This window comes from Poromitra crassiceps, assembly GCF_964638095.1.
Source record: "Poromitra crassiceps genome assembly, chromosome: 1".
Classification (NCBI taxonomy): Eukaryota; Metazoa; Chordata; class Actinopteri; order Beryciformes; family Melamphaidae; genus Poromitra; species Poromitra crassiceps.
The window spans coordinates 28,068,570-28,093,887 of record NC_139623.1 but is presented as its reverse complement, the minus strand read 5'-3'; the positions used below and the strand labels follow the sequence as shown (position 1 = coordinate 28,093,887).

Genomic DNA, 25,318 nt, shown 5'->3' with positions numbered 1-25,318 from the left:
TTAACATCTGAGCCTGGTTAACGTACGTTAACATCTGAGCCTGCTTAACGTGCGTTAACATCTGAGCCTGGTTAACGTGCGTTAACATCTGAGCCTGCTTAACGTGCGTTAACATCTGAGCCTGCTTAACGTACGTTAACATCTGAGCCTGGTTAACGTACGTTAACATCTGAGCCTGCTTAACGTGCGTTAACATCTGAGTCTGCTTAACGTGCGTTAACATCTGAGCCTGCTTAACGTGCATTAACATCTGAGCCTGCTTAACGTGCGTTCATGTCTCACCCTGCCCTGAGTGTGCTCATCTTCCTAAACAAGGCTGGACGCTTCATTCATACATTCTGTCTCATCATAGACGCGTGGGCATAGGGGAAGTAAACGCACATCTGAACAGACGTCTAATGTATCTGCTTTTGAATCCCCAATCCTGTAGTGTAGAGCGGCAGCAACGTCTTTTGGTCTCTTTAGTATTTTCTGCCATAGGCATTTTGTAAAAAAATTAAAAATATTATGATAATCGATAATTGATCGTTAATTCTTCCGAATTTCGATTATGGAAATGTATTCAAAATGCGCATCCCTAGTACGCATTGAACCTGTGTGTGTGTGTTTGAAAGACTAGGGCTCTCTGAATCGGTTTTCCTCCAAGAACTATAAATGCTGCAAAATAATCGAAAATGGCCCACCAACAGATCCAAAAACATCAGCATATGTGTTTAATGTACATAAAAAAAACTGTGGTGACCAGACAGAAACACACATTTGAAGAAGAGACGCAATGTTTTGGCGCTGAGGTCTCGCCCGAGGTACTTCCTCAACAGACTGATCGGGCTGCGGGGGCACAAAGGTTCTGTAAGAACGGACAACTGCAAGCTACTTTATGATTGGCTCTGCATAGTGACGTCAGAAGGCAGTCATTTTTGGAGCCATAAGAACCGCCCACTTCAAACCCTGCCTCAGCAAACAATGACAACAGGGAAATGGCGATATTTAGGATTTGGGTTGAAACTAATGTCTCAAACTTTTTGAGGCTTACAAAAGTCATGAGGAGTGGTGAAATTCCATTCTACAACAACCCTAAATTACATACTGTAGAAGGTTTTTGTGAATTTTGGTTTCCAGGGTCTTTAATGTCCACACTCACAGACTTGGAGGCGTGTTCCCACTACTTACCAAAGTGCATGTAAAGGTATCAATCAGATTATTGCCATTACCTGATTATTCTCAGTTATCGGATTATTGTGTGCATGTAAACACACTCATTTTGATAATTTCGCACTCCACTAATGGTTGAGATGCCCTATACCCTTCTCTACTCTGACCGCCACCAATAAGTGTGTGTGTGTGTGTGTGTGTGTGTGTGTGTGTGTGTGTGTGTGTGTGTGTGTATGCATGCATGCATGAACGTCTTGTTTGTATGCATCATAGCCTGGCTATGTGATGACTGTAATGATCTGGCCCATCAGTGTTATTTGAGATGACATCTGTACCATTCACAATTATCTACAGGACAACTGTGTGCCATCGAGGGATGAGAGTCTGCAGGTTTCTCTTCCAACCAAACTCTACAGTAAATTATTTCGCTGATTAGTTCCGTGCAAAGAAGATACCATACATGATGCCTCACGAAAGCATGGAAAATTATAAAATACTTCAGCCACCCAGGCTGCTGTCTAGTAGACGTTCCCGATGCATTTGGGCACAGACTACCAGACTCACCGTAACAGTTTTCACCCCCAGGCCATCAGGCTACTCAAGCAGCAGTGATCACATTGATCACATGATAACCTCAATGGGAAAGAAAAAGGTCAGGGATTTCCTCCTACTACTCCCCCATACTCACCCACAGAATAGCCAAATAAAAAGACATTTCCTCCAGCCTCCTTTGGGGGAAAAACTAACAGCTAATGTATGTACAACTCCAAAAAGTTATTGTAATGTACATACATACATATTGTACATATCAGCATTCGGGACTCCTACACTTGATATCTATCCTACTGTCCATATTGCCCATCCTTACGGGCTCTGGAACTACGGTTAATGTTATAATACTATGTATATATATTTTTGCTACTTTCTGCCCTTATTTGTGATTTATTTTGTATTTTTTGCTATATTTCTTGCTATATATTTTTTTCTTTTACTATTTTTGCCCTTATTTGTGACTCTTTTTAAGATAGATATTTTGTTTTTCTTATGCCTACTATTTAGTTGTTGCTTGCCTTGTCCTATTGGTGACCTAGTGTTATACTGTGGATTAGATCAATAAAACACTTTGACTTTAGTTTCTCCTCCTCTCTGGTTGAAGGTGTGCAAATCAGTGAAATCAGGAGCTGTAGTGTGACTCGAATGAAAAGCTGCAGACTGACTGCGTGGTTTCCTATCTTTGATCTATGAGGTGTCAAACACCTTGTTTGTACTGTGGCACCACGATGGGACCTGTCCTTGGTGCTGAAGCAACGTGCACGCTCCGTGAAACAGAAAACCACCCTCACTACTCGCTTTCCATGGGCCTAGCACATCACCAACTGTGACTCTTTCGGTACTCTTCTCTTGCTTAGTTGTCAATGGTGATTTGAGCCATTCTTCCCCCACCAGAGATGCTCTTTGTGGGGAAGCTAGTCCATGGCAAAATGCCCTTACTGGCCCTTAAACTCTCTGTTGCCAGGGCAACGTCCTTTCACCCAGCACTCTGACTATTCTTACCCCCGCCTTGAGGAAGGGCAGCACCACACCATGTGGACAAGAACCACAAATTAAAGGATTTCTTCCCCAGGCAATCTGCTCACTCAACATTGAGTTATGGACTTAAATGTGGAAACTACTCATGCGTGTTGTTCTGTCTGACCTTGTGTTTTACTTAAAGACCACATGAACCGGCTCTCTGAGAGGGCCGGTGACATATCAGACTGAAAAGAGATATTGCCTGAGATGAAAGAGGGTTGAGAGGCGGGCCATAGCATGTCGATGATTTGATTTGACAGTTCTGGGGACTGGAGTTGGCGTTGACCAATCCTGGCGTGTTCCGCCCCCAAATCGAGCCTGTTCTGGCACTACGCGAGTGGGAACCGGAGAGGACCGGGCAGCCGTCTGCTTCCGTATGGACCGGTGTGGACAAGCCGAGGGAAGAGCGCTGCCTACCGGCCTAGAGCGTCGACTAGCCATGGTAAAGAGCCACCTTAAATACAAAATTCCTGGAATGTGAGTTTAACGAACCAATGTCCTTTGCATTCTACATCAAATGAAGACATTACCGTTTGTTTTATTTTGTATGTTACATACTTATTGGCCAAATATATTAAAGGTCCCATTCCGTGCAAAAGCTGTTTTTACTTGTAAATGCATATATACTGCTGTCATCCCTCCCTGTAATGAGTGGTCACAAGCTCAGAACTGCCAGAGTTGGATTTGTCCCTATCCAGCTACCCCCTGCAGTCTCCTCCAAGCCACGCCCCTTACACTCTGTTCCCCCAGACAGGTTAATGTTACGTCATGCGGGTCCTTAAGCATACTGCGCGGGTCTCTCTCACACAAGCTACCTGCACCATTTTGTCTATAGCCACAAAATTAACACTTCTAGATGGAGCAACGCCATCTGTACATGATCCAGCAACTGCGGAGGTGCATTCGGTAAGTCTAGGCATTTTGAGATGTCCTCTTTAGCGTAGCAAACGTTAAGTTAGCGATAGCTCGTTGCTAACGTTAGTTGTGGACACAACCTAGCGTGCTGGTCCACGGACGCTAATCTGATTGGCCGCTGGGAGCCTGGGGCGGGCTCTCCCTCAGCGGCCAATGGGAACTGTTAGTTCTGAATATATTATAGAAACAGACCATTCTTGGGAAGCGACGAGATGAGGAAGTGAGAACTCCGTCAGAACGAACCGGGGTTGCTATATTTTCGACAAATTAATCCAGAATCATGCTTTATGGACCAGAGACACACGTTTTTAAGGAGGTTACAGCTGCACGAATTGGGACCTTTAACATTTATGAGCTAGAAATTCTGCTGGCACTAGGCGGCCATCTTGCCTGCGGAATTTTCTCCTCTAACTAAAGATTTTTTGACAGCTGCCATGTCGTGATATGATTAGTTGAAATGGGGTAGAAATTTGATAGTTCTTCATTACATCACCATACTGTAGATTACAGTTATGAATGAATTCCGGAAAAATGAACTTTTGATATGAAAAAGTGTGAAAAACGAAAGAAATTTGATTTTTGCGACCCCCCCCCCCCCCAATACATTAATAAATAGGTGCACTGAATACCCAGGTATGTGAACTAAAATAAAATAAAAAGTCATTTTTGGGTTCAGCTCGTCTTTAAGGCTGTGATGTCTGTTGCTATTGAATTATTGTTTTTATGTGATACCAGTGTTATTTCTTGTGTGTAATCATTTCAATACTGATAAGAATCCTGTCTTTAAACATTTGCAACACTTGAACCTTGAATCTGTACTAGCCCATCATCACTTTAATGAGGAAACATAATAAAAATAAATAATTTTCTTTAAACTTACAGTACTATAATTCTTTAAGGCTTTAAGATACAAAGTTCATATTAATGCCATGTGTTACGATGAGAAGGCAAGTATAATTTTTGCTAAATTTGAAGGGTGATGGTTGCTTGGCTCATCAGAAAACATGCCTAACAGTTTTTACCTTCTGCTTCAACCTCTGACCATATCCCTCTGTTTAAAGGTGCTTTAATTATTATTATTATTTTTGTTAAAATAAGTGTTAAATAGCTCTACATTCCGACAACCATCACTGATATAGAGTGTTTGGTCAGTAACGTGGGTCAGCCAGTCCCTCCACTCTGCAGTAAACAGAAAATACATTTGTGGAATCCTCTCTCCTGATTGGATAAAAGTGGGATGGGATCCCAGAAAATGTATTTTCTGCAGAGGACCCATGTTACTGACCAAACACTCTATATCAGTGATGACTGAAAGTAGAACTATTTAACACTTTATTTTTTATTGTATTACCACTTACAGCACCTTTAATATGAATATTCATGCAGCAAAGCTCCAAAACAGGCAGACAGATTAGACAGACGTCACCATGACAACATTATTGTCGCACATTCGTACTATGTGCCATGGCAGTGAGACATCTAACATACATTGCTTTTTGATGTCCAGAGAAAAATTCTGAGCAAAAAAATCATTTTGTAATTTTAATTTAAGCTTGTAAAACAGCATTATCTCACTTACCTGGTGGCAGATGCAGCTTGAAGAGGAATTTCAGCTTATTTGTGAAAGATCCACAGTACAACGTATCTGTAGAAGCAACAAACAGAATGAAGCAAGAGGGACACTGAGGTTGACAGGAGCAATTGATCCAGACAGAGCAGGCCAGAGACTGACTGAGCTTACCAAGTGCATAGCAGAACTCTTTGAAGTTGACAAGGCCGTCCTGGTTCTCATCTATCAGGCGGAAGACCCAGAGGGAGAGGGTGCTCTTTCCGTCGCAGAGGGCCCAGGGGTCCAGGAGGGAGAAGAGCACTCCAAACTGCTGGAAACCCAGTTGGTACTGCTCCAAATAGGCCAGACTGGGGTCGTGATGGAGCAGGACTGGACTCTGCATTGTCCAGTAGCAGCTGAGGAAATGCTGCCTCTGAAAACAACAACATTGAAGCAAAATGTGGGCTAAATGTCTGACAGATTTCTTGTTTTAAGATATTAAATTTTTCATGATCTGTGTCGTGTGTAGGAGAACACTGAAGGTATATATATATATATATATATATATATATATATATATATATATATATACAGTATATATATATATATATCTTGAAAAGAATCGGAGCTGTTGACTCACTTTGAACAAAAAATAAAGCTCATCAAGCTGTGAGGCACTGAATTTGACTTCTTGTGACACCACCCGAATCTGTAAACAGAGTTTAAATCCTCAATGCAACATACAGTAAATGATGGAGTGACAAATTATTTCTAACCGGATGGGGACTCACAACATTTTGCTTGGTTGTATCCTCCAACGTCTGGATTACATAGAGTTTGTTTCTTTTCCGTGAACTCTCAACTTCCTCTGAACGGATACTTCCATATTTCTGAAGAGAAATACAATTTGTTTAATCACAGAACTTGCTAAAAATAATATTGATATCAGTGCATAAGTCCAACTGAAGAATCTGTACGAGCACCTCGTAGGCCTCTCGGATAAGCTCACTGATGTCCACTTTGACGTGGGATGCTTGATCATTATTGCCCACTGGAGCTTGCTGCACTGTGGGAGGCAGTGGGCTGTCTTTGTTTGTCACACTATCAAAAAACCTGTCCAGGAAATAACGGCATCACCGAAAGACAGACATTAATGTACACTGAAGTCATCTGATTCTGTTCAAAACATGTCAATAATTGCTTTGCTTCTGATTCATAACCTATAACTGCTTTCTGAAATAGTGAGGTCAGTTGGTCCATATCTTAGTTGACACTGACTTGTTGAGGATGGTGACAGCCTCAGCATCATCATGACAGCTGATCAGAGCCTCCAGGTTGTAATCGAGCACAGCCAGGCCGAGCTGTAAAATGGCTTTTATGCCGTCATAGAAGAAACAGTCCACCACGTTCACCGCGCTCTCGATGGGCAGGACGCTGATGAAGAGCGTGAGAAACCAGGACAAGGACACGGAGGAGAAGAAACTCAGGTCAGTCATGTGCTCCACCAGCTGGGGGAGCTGCTCTCGAATCAGCTCCTCAAACACCGCTTGGTCCACCAGAGCACCTGAACAAACACAGGCACCATTTCAGAGCACAACTCTTAACCCCTGAAATCAATTCAAATTTCATGTGCCAATGTTACTATCTGTCTAGTGTTAGAAGGCTGCTGCAACCAGGAAAGAATGTGATGAGAAAAGGCAATAATCACTTCACACCAGGCACCCTTTTGCTGATTTTCATCCATTTTATCATTATGGTGGTAGTAGTATATGCAAATGAACAATGGTAAAAATTGTTCATTTGCATATACTACTACTACCGTCCATGCTCCATGGACCGAGAGCTCCCCGTTACGTCATCCGATGCCTTTTACCTCATTTTAACATTTACATTAGCATTTCTACCCAAATGCGTCATCCGATGCCTTTTACCTCATTTTACCATTACATTACCATTTCTATCCAAACGCGTCATCTGATGCCTTTTACCTCATTTTAACTTATACATTAGCATCTACCCAAACACGTCATCCGATGCCTTTTACCACATTTTAACGTATGCATTAGCATCTACCCAAACACGTCATCCGATGCCTTTTACCACATTTTAACGTATACATTAGCATCTACCCAAATGTGTCATCCGATGCCTTTTACCTCATTTTAACGTATACATTAGCATCTACCCAAACGTGTCATCCGATGCCTTTTACCTCATTTTTAACATTTACATTAGCATTTATACCCAAACGCGTCATCCGACGCGTTTGGAGTGTTAGGGTTAGATCCATCCAATGCGTTTTATGTGGAGGAGATTCTGCAAGCGAACGGGGAGCTCCCGCTACAGGCAACATGGAGGGAGCGTAAACATTGTTAATTTGCATAATTCCGGACATTATAATGACACAAAGCAGGTTGAAAATTAGCAAAGTGTCCCTTTAATAATTAATTTAGCCTCCTCTCTCACCTATGATTCGGCGGTTGAAGTAATCCGGCAGCATCCTCTCACAGACGGCCACCAGCAACCAGAAAGCCTCCTCTTCTTTAGCGTACAGCAGCAGAACTGATGTGAGAATGTTCATAGCCTGAACAGGAGAAAAACAATGGGCTTTTAAGGATGGACTAGTTCAGTTGTATGTGCGGGGTTAACTGCAGACAGTGTAAGGGGTTAACTGCAGACTGCAGACAGTGTAAGGCAGAGGTTCTCAAATGTTTTTCAGCCAAGGACCCCTTACAAGATAGAAAATATACCGGGGACCCCCTCATTCTGATTTGTGATTTTGGGCTAAGCTTAATTGTTTCCACGGTAACGTGCTTGACTTTTAATTTGATAGGTTTGTTATTAGAATGTAATCCATGAACCATTTTAGATTTAAAGCATAAACTATTTTCGTTGAACTATGAAGATTTTGCAAAAAAAAAAAAAAAAAAAAAATGTTTATTACACTTTTGTTTTATCCAAAGCGACTTACAATATCACAATTTGTCAACAGTACAGAAAACCACTATGCAACACAATCAATGACAGCCAAGATATTTTGATAGACTAGCACCATGTAGGAAGTAGTTTGAGAAGGAATAAGTAACATGTAGCATTTTATTAAAAAAAAAAAAAAAAAAAAAAAAAAAAAAAACTTTTTTTTTTTTACTTGAAAACTTTTCGTGGACCCCCTGGCAAAGTGCCGCGGACCCCCATTTGAGAACCACTGGTGTAAGGGGTTAACTGCAGACAGTGTAAGGGGTTAACTGCAGACAGTGTAAGGGGTTAACTGCAGACAGTGTAAGGGGTTAACTGCAGACAGTGTAAGGGGTTAACTGCAGACAGTGTAAGGGGTTAACTGCAGACATAAGGGGTTACCATACCTGGCAGTAGCCAATTTTGGGGTTCCTGCAGGCGTAGGCAGTAAGAACTCTGCGCAGAGCGGAGATCCCCGTGTCACTCTGAAAGGCAGGGTGCTCCGGCAGAGAGCGGTGGAGGTCTCTCTCTATCTCATCTGTAGCCAGAGTGCTTGTGCCCAGAGACTGCTCCACCAGCTCACTGTAGTAGCCTGGGTGAGTGGCCATGTCGTTCACTGCTCCTACAATAGGCAAAACCACACACACTCCACAGTCAGTCCAAAAACTCACACCGGCCATGTTCTACTTAATAATTTAGGTCAAGTGACTGCTTCAGTACATAAAACTTTCAAACGTGCAATGCTTCACTAACAGATCTCAGAATGCTACATATCAGTGATGCCAAAATACATAACATGAGACATATTTGATGAATACCTGAGAAAAGCATCCACAGCTCTCCTCTCAAGGCCTCGGGAACGCCACGGACAATCAAGTCGCGTGTCTTCTTGGTAAAGAACATGCTTGTGCCCCGTCCGTACTCCGAGAAGTGGATATTCCAGGACTGCTCCTTCATCTTTTCTTTAAGCTACACAGACGACACACACCACAGTGTTACCTATTATAGATTATTTGTTGTTTGTCGTTTAGGCTATGTTCAGCCAACTCACATAAACAGATTCTTGAGAATTCATGCAAATGTAGATAGAGAGTTGAGTACTGTATGGCGTCTAGGCTCTGAGCCTGTAAATCATTGCGGCGTACACCTAGCTAGGCGAATGAGAGTGGGGAGTGAGTTCTGTGTGACTTCTCCCCAGGGGGAAACCTAGACTCCAAGCCTGCAGGTGGATGCTGGTGATGATGAAACGATATATGGTGAGCAGCAGAAATGACTGAGAAGCAGTGAACAGCGGTCGGAGGAGTGCAGCAGCAGCATGGCAATGCCTATGTATCATGTGACTGCAGCACGACTCCAGTTGTCTGCCTGAACTAGCTTCACAGGCTTCGCTTCATTTATGTGCCATACAACTATTATTGGTTGCATTTCTCAATAGATGCACGTTTTGTTTTTTGTGATAAAATTTGTATTGGTATTTTCAGAAATATGACGTACGTACGTATAGACATACAGTATACTATGCATGTAATATGATTAATGACACCCTCGATCCACACACCAAAGGGATATAGAGCAGAAGATTCTTTATATAGATACTGGTGCATCACAACAAATCTATGATTTTTTTAGTAGGCATTTGCCAAACCATAATAGTGTCTTTTTCACATCATACATCTTGGTAACTGAAAGCTCCATGTTAATTACATTACTGTAGGTGGTCATATGTTCTGTGAAGTGAATGGGGTTGTTTCCAACAAAGAGCAAATAAGTAAAAGATGCATGTTTCAATAGAGACAGTCGGCATGTGTGGGAACGCCCACAAAATTGTATACGGCTGGCGCGTGAGTGGGGTAAAACCGCCCATATATCTCAATGGGCTGACTCACCAAAGGAAGGGGCTGTGGCTCTACACTACAGGTTTGGGGATTCTAGAGCAGAACACAAGATGTCTGTTCAGATGTGCTTTTGCTGCGGTGGTCGAATCCCCGATCGTGTCTGCCTGGACTGGGCTAGCAGCTAAATTTTAACTTTGCTGAATGGATAGAACAGGGGATTTACCCCACCCTGACCACGCCCCCCAGCCAGGCTGAGCCAGCTAACCCAGCGTCTATGACGAGACATCGCCTCAACCTATAGAAAGAAACTCCTCGTCTTCTTACCATTTTGGGGTCAAGGTTTTCAACATCCTGGGGGTGGAAAACAGTCATCAGAGCCTCGGTGCTTACGGCTTTGCTACCGTCTTTCTGCCCCACCATCAGAGTTACATCCTCTGGATTGTCCTCAAAGTGGTTGATGAGCGACTGGCATTCTCCTCGTATGGCCTCCGGGGAAAAAGACACAGATTAGTTATTAGTCATTGGCATTAATAAACCATTGCGAAAATACAGAATAAACCGCAAATTGGGATTATTGAGAATAAACGGGCGTTAAGCAGGCACGGACAAAGAGGGACAAAAGAAAGCATGTTACCTCTGTTGAAACAGAGTGCTGAGGGCTGGCAGCAATCCCACACCGGCTGCGGATCGTTTTGGCAAGCCGCTCATAGTCCCGAACCTCGGAGAAACGTAGTGCCTTCTTGCCACGCACACACACCGTTAAAGCCCTGTGGCTGGAATCTGGCTTCTCAACATTAACCACCTGGAAGAATGTCATGTTCAGCATTCTCTACAGCTAATAAGATATATTGTAATACTTAATAACCCAGGCCTGCATTTGCTTCAACAACATGACAACAACTATATTTATTTGAAAAGGCTACTACAGAAGATGATTTATTTCTTCAAGCAAATACTGTCTGGTTAAATTAGCATCTATATCAAAAAAGCTGTGTGCACTGCTGCCCCTGTACAAAATATGCACTTTCATATGTTATTCCCTGTAGCATGTATTTCAGGTCAAGTATAATAGTGGTGCTAGGTTGTTCGTCAAATGTGGTAAGCGGCGATGTGTCTGATGTGTTTGTGGTAAGCAGTGATGTGTCTGATGTGTTTATGGTAAGCAGTGATGTGTCTGATGTGTTTATGGTAAGCAGTGATGTGTCTGATGTGCTTGTGGTAAGCAGTGATGTGTCTGATGTGTTTGTGTGTGGTAAGCAGTGATGTGTCTGATGTGTGTGTGGTAAGCAGTGATGTGTCTGATGTGTTTGTGTGGTAAGCAGTGATGTGTCTGATGTGTTTGTGGTAAGCAGTGATGTGTCTGATGTGTTTGTGGTAAGCAGTGATGTGTCTGATGTGTTTGTGTGTGGTAAGCAGTGATGTGTCTGATGTGTGTGTGTGGTAAGCAGTGATGTGTCTGATGTGTTTGTGTGTGGTAAGCAGTGATGTGTCTGATGTGTTTGTGGTAAGCAGTGATGTGTCTGATGTGTTTGTGTGGTAAGCAGTGATGTGTCTGATGTGTTTGTGTGTGGTAAGCAGTGATGTGTCTGATGTGTTTGTGTGGTAAGCAGTGATGTGTCTGATGTGTTTGTGTGTGGTAAGCAGTGATGTGTCTGATGTGTTTATGGTAAGCAGTGATGTGTCTGATGTGTTTGTGTGTGGTAAGCAGTGATGTGTCTGATGTGTTTGTGTGGTAAGCAGTGATGTGTCTGATGTGTTTATGGTAAGCAGTGATGTGTCTGATGTGTTTGTGTGTGGTAAGCAGTGATGTGTCTGATGTGTTTGTGTGGTAAGCAGTGATGTGTCTGATGTGTTTGTGTGTGGTAAGCAGTGATGTGTCTGATGTGTTTGTGGTAAGCAGTGATGTGTCTGATGTGTTTGTGTGTGGTAAGCAGTGATGTGTCTGATGTGTTTGTGTGTGGTAAGCAGTGATGTGTCGGATGTGTTTATGGTAAGCAGTGATGTGTCTGATGTGTTTGTGTGGTAAGCAGTGATGTGTCTGATGTGTTTATGGTAAGCAGTGATGTGTCTGATGTGTTTGTGGTAAGCAGTGATGTGTCTGATGTGTTTGTGTGGTAAGCAGTGATGTGTCTGATGTGTTTGTGGTAAGCAGTGATGTGTCTGATGTGTTTGTGGTAAGCAGTGATGTGTCTGATGTGTTTGTGGTAAGCAGTGATGTGTCTGATGTGTTTGTGGTAAGCAGTGATGTGTCTGATGTGTTTGTGTGGTAAGCAGTGATGTGTCTGATGTGTTTGTGGTAAGCAGTGATGTGTCTGATGTGTTTGTGTGGTAAGCAGTGATGTGTCTGATGTGTTTGTGTGTGGTAAGCAGTGATGTGTCTGATGTGTTTGTGTGGTAAGCAGTGATGTGTCTGATGTGTTTGTGTGTGGTACTGTAAGCAGTGATGTGTCTGATGTGTTTGTGTGGTAAGCAGTGATGTGTCTGATGTGTTTGTGTGTGGTACTGTAAGCAGTGATGTGTCTGATGTGTTTGTGTGGTAAGCAGTGATGTGTCTGATGTGTTTGTGTGTGGTAAGCAGTGATGTGTCTGATGTGTTTGTGTGGTAAGCAGTGATGTGTCTGATGTGTTTGTGGTAAGCAGTGATGTGTCTGATGTGTTTGTGTGTGGTAAGCAGTGATGTGTCTGATGTGTTTGTGATGGACTGCAGCTACAAAATTATGCTTTGCAATCCTATGACATATTGTCCTAAGAAATATTGTCATTGTTCTAAAAAAGAAATCACAGCGATGCTGGCAGTTAGATACACACACAGTTAACAATTTCTGACACTGCATCTGTTGCAGACCAGAAAATGTGTTGCTGAAAAAAGTTTCCTGTTACTCATCAGTGAGTGGGGCACTTTTTGAGACTCAGCATTATTTGAAGTCTTCCTGTTGAGTGTTCTGTTTTCCTGCAGTCGGGTGAAAACATCTTGCATCTCAAGAATGTTCACTTTTGAGGAACTAGAAAAAACAGCCTAATTTTTAGCTTGATCATCAGGCATTTTTTTAGTTGATCCAGCAGGCTCTTGAAGTTTGTCTACACCCAAAGAGGAGCATATAATCCTTCGACTGAAGTTAAAACATTAATTCAAAATTAAAATGACGTGGTTTTCACATGACAGCAGCGATTCATAGTAGCATTGCATGGCACTTCGGTTTACCTCTCGCATTGGAATGATGACATGGCACTGGCTTCCATCCTGACTGGCAAAACACAGGTAGTTCTCAGAGACGCAGACCTTGCCAAGGGTGTTAAAGTGGCTGAAGGGCACCCACAGGAAGCTCTCGTACACCTCTAACAGGTTCTCCTCTTTAGGAAGCCTGAAAAACGCCCGGAACTGCTCACTCCTTGCGTGAGTCTCTAGGCCTCTGGGGGAGATAGGAAGGGGGGGGGGGGGGGGGGGGGGGGAGTAAGCACATGGATGAGCAGATCAAGCAGTATAGTTTTTAAGCAACTGACATATATTGTTAGCCTGGGTAAACCCAGCCTCCACGTGACCTCTATCTATGTGCTATCAGTCACAAGACTGTCTTGTGACTGATAGCACATACAGTAGATAGAGGTCACGTGGAGGCTGGGTTTACCCAGGCTAATATATTGTAGCCTCAATGCACACAATCTCACAGTGAACTCTCCTATTCAATTGACCATATTGCGCACTGCCAACACATATTGCATTTCAATCTTTTGTATCACCACTGGGTCAGAGCCAGCTATTCTTCATGTTTTATATTATTATAGTCTGGCCTGGAAGAATACTGACTGTTTATGGAAAAGTAACCCGATAGCCTCCCTTACATTGACACAACACTGCATGTTCTACAATCTACATCAATGCATGGTTACCAAGCAAGTATTCTAATTCAGCCATACACTGGCATATACTCAAAAGGATGGAATAAATAGGCTTGCAAGTTCCCTTCAAAATGGCCAAACTGAACGAATACACTGTTTTTCAAATAATTCCCTGTTTCTGGCACTCGTTGCATTGTCTTCTCTGGCAAACTCGACCTATCTGGTAACCCAGGCAGGTTCAAATAAACAAGAGGAATGGTTTATGAATGCCAACTCTTGGTAACAGAATGTGAAGGTGTGCAGTGTAGCAGAACAGACAGTACCTCTTGGTAACAGAATGTGAAGGTGTGCAGTGTAGCAGAACAGACAGTACCTCTTGGTAACAGAATGTGAAGGTGTGCAGTGTAGCAGAACATACAGTACCTCTTGGTAACAGAATGTGAAGGTGTGCAGTGTAGCAGAACAGACAGTACCTCTTGGTAACAGAATGTGAAGGTGTGCAGTGTAGCAGAACAGACAGTACCTCTTGGTAACAGAATGTGAAGGTGTGCAGTGTAGCAGAACAGACAGTACCTCTTGGTAACAGAATGTGAAGGTGTGCAGTGTAGCAGAACAGACAGTACCTCTTGGTAACAGAATGTGAAGGTGTGCAGTGTAGCAGAACAGACAGTACCTCTTGGTAACAGAATGTGAAGGTGTGCAGTGTAGCAGAACAGACAGTACCTCTTGGTAACAGAATGTGAAGGTGTGCAGTGTAGCAGAACAGACAGTACCTCTTGGTAACAGAATGTGAAGGTGTGCAGTGTAGCAGAACAGACAGTACCTCTTGGTAACAGAATGTGAATGTGTGCAGTGTAGCAGAACAGACCGTACCTCTTGGTAACAGAATGTGAAGGTGTGCAGTGTAGCAGAACAGACCGTACCTCTTGGTAACAGAATGTGAATGTGTGCAGTGTAGCAGAACAGACCGTACCTCTTGGTAACAGAATGTGAAGGTGTGCAGTGTAGCAGAACAGACAGTACCTCTTGGTAACAGAATGTGAAGGTGTGCAGTGTAGCAGAACAGACCGTACCTCTTGGTAACAGAATGTGAAGGTGTGCAGTGTAGCAGAACAGACCGTACCTCTTGGTAACAGAATGTGAAGGTGTGCAGTGTAGCAGAACAGACAGTACCTCTTGGTAACAGAATGTGAAGGTGTGCAGTGTAGCAGAACAGACCGTACCTCTTGGTAACAGAATGTGAAGGTGTGCAGTGTAGCAGAACAGACAGTACCTCTTGGTAACAGAATGTGAATGTGTGCAGTGTAGCAGAACAGACCGTACCTCTTGGTAACAGAATGTGAAGGTGTGCAGTGTAGCAGAACAGACCGTACCTCTTGGTAACAGAATGTGAATGTGTGCAGTGTAGCAGAACAGACCGTACCTCTTGGTAACAGAATGTGAAGGTGTGCAGTGTAGCAGAACAGACAGTACCTCTTGGTAACAGAATGTGAAGGTGTGCAGTGTAGCAGAACAGACCGTACCTCTTGGTAACAGAATGTGAAGGTGTGCAGTGTAGCAGAACAGACAGTACCTCTTGGTAACAGAATGTGAAGGTGTGCAGTGTAGCAGAACAGACCGTACCTCTTGGTAATTTGCAGAGGGTCATAGAGGGCTGACTCTCTTTGGAAGGACTCTTTGTCAAACAGCCGCTTAATGGAATAGTCAGCCAACTGCTCCATGATAAGAAATGTTTCATTCAGGTGCAGAAACATGGAGAAGTAGTGATCCTCCCCATTAGCCAAGACATGGATGCTCTCAGCCAGAAGAACATTAGAGGATTTCTCCAGCCTCCAGATCTCATCCCAGGAGATGACCAGTTTCACTGCAGAATCACAATAACCAACATTTAAAAGGTTGACAATGGTACACAGCTGCAAGGAAATGCATCTTGACAGTAAATGCATAAATGGTTTTCCCCCACAGAGGTTTTAATGCTGCAAGTTTAGCTTTTCGAATGTGCCAATATGAATGATACTTTATCTCTAGTGGTTACATTAATGAAATACAAAGCGCTGCAACACAAAAACAAGAAAAATCTGTAGCAATATCTTTTCTACTTTTATTCAAATCAGCACACTACAATTGGTCATTGATTTTGATACCTGAAAAATGCATTTCAATAGGCAACACCATCTGCTGGTGCCATCAAATGAAAATGATAGTGGCATCAGTGTGACAAATCTAAAATGCCATGTCCCACATACTGTGGGTCACATCAACAAACAAATGGAGTTCTCTACCTTGCTTTATAAATGTGCATCAGGACTATGCCATAATGGCTTCCCCACAATTATGGAAGCTGCCATTACCTCTGGCTTTTTTACTCAACTAGTAATCTCACGCTTTACCACGCTCTACGCGCGCTTGATTCCTAGGCGAGCCTAGGAATCAGTGATGACATCACAATTGCTGGAGTGACCATCACTGATCACATCATGGAGTGCTCGAGGGACATCACTCAGCGCACAATTACTCAACTTCGCATCACTGATGACCTCAGTGAGTGAATAGTCTCGCTTGCCAGCCTCCCCTCACTTCCGTGAGAGGAGTCTGGCAGCGCTGGTCACCATTCTGGAATTGCAATGGGCTTAGTGGCAGTCCCTTTGGGAAATAGTTTCCAACAATCCAACTTGCCATTTCCAGCATGTAGCAATGAGCTAGCGTGTCGGTTTCTGGCGTTAGCTTGCTAGCTAGTTATCGTTGCTGTTTTCACTGCAACGGCAGGGGACTATTTACAGTGACACACAGTGAGGAGGGAGCAGAAGCCGCTCTGATTGACATGGTCGGAGCCAATGACAGAGCTTGTAAGCGGGGAGCAGAAATGCCGGCATCGACTGAAATGGACGCCTCCAATGGGAGAGCAGCTGTAGAGCAGGGGAGGGCTTATGCCAGCAGCCTGTTTGCATGCAGCCAGACTCCTTTCACGGAAGGGAGGGGAAGCTGGCTAGCGAGATTAGTGAGTGATCAGTAGTGAGAGAAAAGTAGACTCCACACATTGACTGTTGATGTCATACAGAGCCCACTTACTCAATTTTATATATGATGATGATGATGATGATGATGATTTTGGCTTATTGGAAGTTCAAGAGTCCATTGGGATGGATCTTTGGAGCCACTGCACTGCACTTTTTTAATACCAATAATCAACATAATCAATACAAATACCAGCTATTGTCAGTGCAAAGAACTGGGAGTGAAACAGCTTACCCTCAGCTCCCAGCAGGTAAGAGTAGAAGCAGAGGAAGTTTGTGCTGAGGTAGAGCCAGCCCTGGCATGGCACTCTGCCTTTCCAGTAGCTGCACGAGTAATAAGTGACCAGCTTTTCCTTCTGTGGGAGTTCAAACCACTTCTCAAACCTCATATGTGCTTCTCGAAACTTCTCAGGATCATCCTCCAGCACCAGCGAAGCCTTCCCTTCCTCGGCAATAAGACCCTGACAGACAAGAAACAAGAGGGGTGCAGCAGGTTGGAGGTGTCGATATTAATTGATGGAAAAAGAGTAAATGCCCATCAGAATCACACGTCTACATTTGAATCACTATTAATGCTTGGTAGACCACCCACCACTGAGAGATTAACATGTTAACATATTTGCTTTGTGGTTTGCTATGGCTGAGTCCACATGTAATGTATTTAGGCAATTTCTTACTCTAATCTTGCCCTGTACAAAGCTGGTGATGTCCTCGCTGGAGTCGAAAACGGACAGCGTTCTCATGATGTTCTGCTCCAGCCATTCCCAGTGCTGAATGATCTCCTCTTTGGTTGCAGCTGATCCAACAACAAGAGTGATAAATCTACCAAACACTCAAATCATTAGGGGTGGGGGAAAAAATCGATTCACCTAAGTATCGCGATTTTTAATGTCACGATTTTTTGGATCGATCTTTTATTCCAGAATCGATAATCGCAAATTTAAAAAAAAAAAAAAAAATTTTTTTTTTTTTTTTTTTTTTTGGGTGCTTGCAGTCAGGCCACTCACTGAACAGCAGGCCAGGCGCCGCCTACTGGTTTACTAGTGGTTTTATTACTTTATTAGTTAGTCTGAAGTAATAATTACACTTCAGGGTTAAAGTGGGTGCATCTCATTGTAAAATTGGACCCAAATCTGGCTTCAAACGGCCCAAATTTCACGCGCGTTGGCCCATATCGGCCTGGCCTGCTTGGTATCTAATGCCGGCCTGAATTATGATCCCAGTCCGCCCCTGTTTTTAACTATATCGCCCAGCCCTACTCATGATATATAATATACAGTCTCTAGTGTATGATTCAACTTTTCCCATGTTCTAATCTAGTGTAAAAAAGCAAACAAACTGAAAAAATAAAAGAAAAAAATAAACAAAAATCGCAATAAATCGTAATATCGAATCGCAATAATCGTAGAATCGCAATAATCGTGAATCGCAATATATATCGAATCGGCACCAAAGTATCGTGATAGTATCGAATCGGGAGATAAGTGAATCGGCACAGCCCTACAAATCATGGCAGGCAGAATGAGAATATTGCGGAATTAAAACCAATAATGTAGAACAGTAGTATCTATCAGACTATAAAACTCTAAATAATAATAATAATAATAATAATTATTATTATTATTATTATTATGATGATGATGAGGATGAGGATGATGAGGATAATAATAAAAACAGTGACATACCGCATGCTATTGACCAATATATTTGTGAGTCTGGTGTGTGGTGTAGGATGCGAAAGGGAGCAACTTTGGATGTGGAGTCCAACACAGTATCCAGTGTTCCCACCAGAAGACCTGTAACACACATTACTGAAAATCTGAGCCAATCATCTTGAACTTAAACTACAACCAAGCAAAACATTTGCAAGATCAGGAAGAAGACCAGCAACTATACAAATGATATTGAACACATTTGAGGTGAATACCCTGTTATGAATTATACCCATATTCAGAAAACATTACAGCACATGGCGTGGGAGAAGTTAATGATGTTCGTAGCCCAGGTCCATGTCAGGGCCCTGCGCCTAAAACTTGCAAAACATGTTATCTATCTAACTTATCACTGACATGCCCTCCATGAATAATTAACAAGGCCACAGCTAAACCACACTGCCGAACACTACATCAGCATAATACTAGCTTGGCTGGCTGAATGTGGCACAGCTCTCCAGATGTTTTCCCAGTCAACTGCAGAGTATCACAGGATTAAAAAAACACTACAGAATATCACATGTTGGCTAATTCATTAGGATGATATGTTAGAGAGCCCGGAGCAGAGCAGGTCTCTCTCGGGGGTTTGCAGACGTGCAAGTAGGTTCAGAGATGCAACCTTCTCCTCTCCTCTGGTAGGTATGAACCTGGCTCGTATCTCTTAGCTTGCATTGTCGTAGGCATGTCTGTTAGAACATGATGTTCCCGCTCTAGACCTGGATAGTCTGGTCTATGAGCACCTCCGGCTGTCAGATGTCGGTTGTTCCATAGATAGACTCCCAGTCGTACTCCGTCAGTTTCATATCTCTGGAGCTGACGTCTGCTTCTGTACCTGCTTGCTCTTCTTGGCATTGAAGCTATGTGGAATGGCTAAGCGAATGTCAATCGGCAGAACGTGGCTTGCACCAGTGTGCGTTGCAGTTATAGCCCTCGCTGGCATTGCGCATGGCATCACTGCTGATGTCATAATGTCTCGGCTTTGATTATGTCATATTGCCGATGATCTCATGTTGCCATACATCAGATCGGCAATTAGGCCTCGCCCCCTTTTAGGGGGAAAACACAAGCCTCTCCCCATTGGGGAGAGGTTGGGTTTTCCCCCTAAAAGGGGGCAGGAACATGTGCCGCCTACAAAATGACGTATTGCCGTCTGCCGATCTGATGTATTGTCTGGTTGGTTATGACATCATCACATGTCACATGATGTCATAGGTCCCATTGTGATGCCATCGGTGATGATGTCATCACTCTCGATAGATCTAGGAATAGTTTCCAGGGACCTGGCTGGCCCAGGGGGTGGCCATCCCATCTCGAAACGGGGTCGGCGCGGAACCTTTGTAACATGATATCTGTCTTGAAACACAGGATAGACTTTAATACATTGGAGATGCTTCAGACACAAAAGGCTCTTGTGCTAAAAGGGGGCTTCAAGTGCAACATTCAATCAATGCAGTGTCAGGCAGCATTTTACTTTCACTTTTATCATCATTATCAGTGTCATTAGACCAGTCAGACAAGAAGACATCGGTTATTTCCTCTTCATCTAATAACCCATTCATGATCATTAATGCTAATTCCCTTATGGCTGTGACACTGTAGAATGTGATTAACACAGATTACATGTGTCTTGTGGTGGGTAATTACCTTATGGCTGTGACACTGTAGAATGTGATTAACACAGATTACAGGCACAGATAGATTGGGTTATTATTACATTATTTACCAGCACACCTATGTATATGATGCCAGCAAGTGACAACAGCTTTCGAAGATGCATACAATTTGGTTTGCACAGATTGCTGTGTCAATCAGAAAATCACTAGGGGTTCAATTAAAACTGTGGACCTGAGGGAGGTATAAATCAAAGTATTGTGGTAAACCTGTGTGTGTGGGGGGGGGTTATGTGCAATGACTAATTGGGTTGGGGTGATTGCCTCCAGCCGTGGGGGGGAGGGGGGGGTGGTGAGGCTCTGGGTTAAAGAGCAGAGCCTGCCAGTGATTCGGGGTTGCTGGAGAGTTCTGTGTTTGTGTGTCCCGTGCCCATGAGAGGAGGACAGCTGCCTCACTCTCAGCAGATATAGGGCTGGGGAGTCCGTACAGTCCATTATGGTCACCACCTGCTCTCCAGCCTAGACCAGCGTCCGGCCCGCCGCCGTACGCTGCCAGCACCACCGACCAGCAGTTTATCGCCTGGGGAGTCGGACGGTGCCCAGCTCAGACCCCGGGGGAGGGGGGGTCTCGCCGACGGGCGAGTTAAGTTTTAAGCCTTATCATCTTGTTTGTTTGTTTGTTTATTTGGTGTATTTGTTTATTGGTTCCTATAGCCACAGATGATCCGGGGGGTCCTAGTAGCCGGCCAATTGTTCCGAGGGGTGTCATACTCTTGTTTGCTGTGCATAACCCGGGCGGTTTGGGGTAGCCCTGTGTGGAAATGTAGCCTAATTGCTGTGTAGCTACTGCATCTATTGCACGCTTAAACCGTGCCTTTGGAGTTTCTCACGTGTGCTGTGTGTGCATAATCATTGGCCTGTTGTGGCCCAATTTGCAGTGATTTCATCTTCATGTGTGTAGTGGTGTTGCCTTATGGTAGACCCCAGGGACCGTTGGGAAGCGTATTTGATACTCACCTGTGATCACCTCTGTGTTTTACTTTGTCGTTAAAAGCCTGTAATAATAAAGCTATCTATTTTTCTATACTCCTCCTGAGATTTGTGTTGCTTGCCTCCGTCAGAGCCCTTTCCGGGCTGGTTTATTACAGTATACACAAACTGCCAGAAAACACAATACAGGCTGAAAGTTCTGGAGACATATTTTGGGCCAATAACATGTGCATCAACACCCAACGTAAGCTCAAGCAGCAGCAACAGCTGGGACTGAACCAGGATACAATATTTTCCTTGTGGACAATCATACAGATGGTGCGATAATATAGCCTAAAAACAAACAAGCCAAATGAGCCAATATGCACAAGCGAAGCTTACTCCACTTTTGTTGATTGGCATTGTAAACCTAGCAAAGCAACCAGCTGAGAAGTATAATTTCACCAATGTGTTGTTTAACTGTTAACTAACTAACTACCTGTAACCTGTTGCAATATGTCTGCAGACAAGCTGCAGACAGTACACCACCATGCAGCACCCTATGGCAGCCAGAAACCAAACCACACTGTAACAGAATGCATGGTGAGTTATCCCATTAGCACGAGCGTTATTGTTTTAAAAACGATTTAGATGCCGCTTCTGCTAGCCAAAAAAAATGCGAGGTTAGCTTAAAAACAAATCGTTAAGGTTAACGTTACCTGTCAAGCCGCCCCCACCTTCACCGTACCCTCGTCTCCTTTGCAGTACGAAATACTCATTATCCTTCTCGGTGACCCATAATTTGAACGCGTTTTTGAGCAATATCTCCTCAGGTTTGAGCCACATGTTTCAAAATGTCATGGAGTTATCTCCCAAATCGGCCGACATGTCACGGTTATGTGATGTAGCACCCATGGACATTTGTTTGTGCCCGAGTCCCTGGTCCCTCCCTTCCCACGTCGACAAGAAACGTTGCCAAACTCAAAGTTGCAAGGCATTCTGGGATTGTAGTTCTTATGATCAGGCGGACTGGAGTAGTCAACGCGGGATGACCACGCCCCGAACTCATTTGATTGGTCGCAGCCACTGCTTCTTCCTGAAAACGTGCAGCAAGTAAAACAAGGCCAAGGTCGAAACCTGGCATAGGCCCGTGTGCTGCTAATTTGAGTGGGAAGAGGGAGAGGATTTGCTAGTGTAACAGACTGTTCTGTATCTGTTAATGTCTATGATTCAGTGCCATTGAACTTAGGCTACTTCAATGATTGCAGTAGCCTAATGGTACAATGTCTGTATGTAGTCAACGACTAACTGTTAAATCAAAATAAACATCAACAAAGTTTATTTAGTTTTCATATTTAACTGGATTAATTATAAATAACTAGCCTACACTAATAATAAATACATGCTATTTTCTCATTTCAAGTAAAATAATGGCTGCATTTAAAAAGAACATACAACAACAGAGTGCTTTGGGAAAATGTGACTTTGAGGATCGCTGGCCTACACCATTCAGCATGCATTTCGATATTTCAAACTTTAAGAATGTTCCTCCTAAGACCAGCTTCGAGGTGCATTACCGCCACCTACCGGACTGCAGAGAGGTGCAGGACCCGCGTGCATTGAGGTGAGCAAAGTCATTCCCGACAAACGGGAATCTAAGGCCCTGTGTGTTCTCCACACACGGGCCAAAAAAGATGTGTTGGGTTTTCTTATTTAACCACAACCAGACCCAAACCGACCCAAACCCTAACCCTAACCACATTGTTGTAGAATAACCCTAATGTTTTCAAATAAGAAAAATGCTTGTTAGAAATAAATCAGCTTTGACTGGGAATCGCACCCCAGCCACCAGATTGGAAGGCAAGCACCTTACCCATTAACCTACAAGCTGCAGCACATCCTGCCCTGAACTTCTCTCCCCCCTAACCCAAATCTTAAACATATCTTTTTTGGCCGGTGTGTGCGCATGCCTCACGGCGGCCTGTCATATCCACTCGTCCAGACAATTTGCGTGCCCGACCTGGGGACCACCTGCGTGCCCATCCTGTTTGGTCGTCCAACTGGTCACCGCTGTACAAGGGAGCGGAAAGGTGGGTGCTGAGGGTGCTGCAGCACCCCCTGGTGGCAAGAGATGGGATTTTCGAAATTGTTGGATTTGGCTGTCTTGTGTTTATACCCCCAACAAAATGCATTTTGCTGGTGAGCTTCCCAGCTCTAATCTTATTTCATACGCTCTCTCTTCAAAAGTGTTTGATTTTCATCATAATCTGGTTTTCCATAATAATAATAATAATAAGTTCTGTGTTTATGCCTGTTTTGCTGTCTGTTGTAGTGTAAAACGACTAAAGGGAGAGCAGGTGCTTACATGAAAGTGAGTGAGAAAAGGAGAAGATACTGAATAATGACATCACAACAGTATAATCCTAATGTTAATTATTTAAAATTAAATATTCTTTTAAATATGGATGAAAGTCCAAAAAATGTAAAATTTTCTTCAACGTCGAGATTCCATTCCTTACAGCACCCCCTACTTAATAATAGTTCCAGCGCGGCTGCTGCTGTACGGCGCTGTACTCCGCTTTCAAAAAGACATACGGTGGAGGAGTGACTATTCTGTGAAAACCGTCTATGAGGGTTTTACAGCAGAGCCATTCTGCTCTACAGCTGTTAAGGGTTAATATGTCACTTTTATAAGTTTAGAAAAAATGTAGATGGTCAAAGTCAGTGGTTCTCAAATGGGGGTCCGCGGACCCCCAGGGGTCCGTGGCACTTTGCCAGGGGGTCCGCGAAAAGTTTTCAGGTAATTCTTTTTTTTTTTTATTAAAAAGAAAATGCTACATGTTACTTATTCCTTCTCAAACTACTTCCTACATGGTGCTAGTCTATCAAAATATTGCATGGTGGTTTTCTGGACTGTTGACAAATTGTGATATTGTAAGTCGCTTTGGACAAAAAAAAAGCGTCTGCTAAATGACGTAATGTAAATGTAATGTAATAAAAAAAAAATATATATATTTTTTTTTTTGCAAAATCTTCATAGTTCAACGAAAATAGTTTATGCTTTAAATCTAAAATGGTTCATGGATTACATTCTAAATACAAACCTATCAAATTAAAAGTCAAGCACGTTACCGTGGAAACAATTAAGCTTAGCCCAAAATCACAAATCAGAATGAGGGGGTTCCTGGTATATTTTCTATCTTGGGTCCTTGGCTGAAAAACATTTGAGAACCTCTGGTCAAAGTAACCATTTAGATGACCCTTGTGTGCTCCGTTTAGCAAAATAACGGCTATTTATTTTTGCTGGGATAACGTAAAGCATTATGGGTAGTTGGCTACTGTGGCCAATGCTAGCGGCTAACGTTAGTTACTTTACATGGCAGTAAAATGCCACTGAATGACCAAATTGATTTAACTTTAACCAATTCGAGTAACACTGTTTCCATACGGACCCCCAGCGTTGGTTAGTTGTTTATAACATGACTGTATTTATAATGTACTCCGGTTTCCGGTTTATAATTTGAGTAGGCTATAACAAACGGAAGTGCTGAGGGGTTGTAGCTAATTGCGCAACACACAGGTGAAAACCGTCTATAGAGAAAGTTGTGAGTGTTAGAGAAAGTTGTGCACTTGTGCGCCAAGGCAGCGCTGGCGTCCCACAGCTGCTGAGCTAATGTTGTTTTCAATCTGCTTGCATATTGCGGCGGACCAGCGTGTTAACTTGTTAGCTGGTCGCTATCAAGCTAGGTCCAGCTGCTGAGCTAACGTTGTTTTCTATCTGCTTAATTGCATATTGCGGTGGACCAGCGTGTTAACTTGTTAGCTGGTAGCTATCAAGCTAGCTCCAGCTGCTGAGCTAACGTTGTTTTCTATCTGCTTAATTGCATATTGCGGGCGGACCGGCGTTCTTCCAGCGTTTACTTTCTGTCTGCTCCTTGTGTTTGAAGCGTAGGCACAACGATGATTATTATGCTGATAAGAATAAAATTAGATTAGGGATATATGATTCAATTTCAGTTGTTCTAGCCTCATAGCCTCGTAGCCTATATGGGCGACTGAAGTTTATTTATCCACCTTTTCTTTAGATAACAGCACGACTGCCTCAGAAATTAGTTTATCCACTTTTTTGACCAGTGACCACTACAGCACTGCTCCACAGAAAATAAAGAGTTGCATGACGTTTAGAATTGACGAACAG

At 43.2% G+C, this 25,318-nt stretch overlaps 1 protein-coding gene across 3 annotated transcripts in view; it reads right to left on the bottom strand.

Annotated features, from left to right (window-relative positions):
• The window catches only part of tbc1d8b (TBC1 domain family member 8B), a gene marked incomplete at its 5' end in the record, with an annotated part of 29,354 nt that extends 7,388 nt beyond the window's left edge, over nt 1-21,966 (bottom strand). For 2 of the 3 annotated variants that reach the window (XM_083647794.1, XM_083647792.1), the window contains 17 exons: nt 5,219-5,284; nt 5,381-5,621; nt 5,829-5,897; nt 5,980-6,078; nt 6,172-6,301; nt 6,467-6,752; nt 7,655-7,772; nt 8,551-8,765; nt 8,962-9,112; nt 10,303-10,464; nt 10,613-10,780; nt 13,181-13,388; nt 15,439-15,679; nt 17,065-17,290; nt 17,507-17,625; nt 18,515-18,625; nt 21,840-21,966. In XM_083647794.1, the coding sequence (XP_083503920.1) occupies nt 5,219-5,284; nt 5,381-5,621; nt 5,829-5,897; nt 5,980-6,078; nt 6,172-6,301; nt 6,467-6,752; nt 7,655-7,772; nt 8,551-8,765; nt 8,962-9,112; nt 10,303-10,464; nt 10,613-10,780; nt 13,181-13,388; nt 15,439-15,679; nt 17,065-17,290; nt 17,507-17,625; nt 18,515-18,625; nt 21,840-21,966 (2,737 nt within the window). Of the gene's footprint in view, nt 1-5,218; nt 5,285-5,380; nt 5,622-5,828; nt 5,898-5,979; nt 6,079-6,171; nt 6,302-6,466; nt 6,753-7,654; nt 7,773-8,550; nt 8,766-8,961; nt 9,113-10,302; nt 10,465-10,612; nt 10,781-13,180; nt 13,389-15,438; nt 15,680-17,064; nt 17,291-17,506; nt 17,652-18,514; nt 18,626-21,839 lie in introns of all 3 variants that reach the window. The other variant, XM_083647793.1, reaches the window with a different exon arrangement.
• Nucleotides 21,967-25,318: the final 3,352 nt, after the last annotated feature.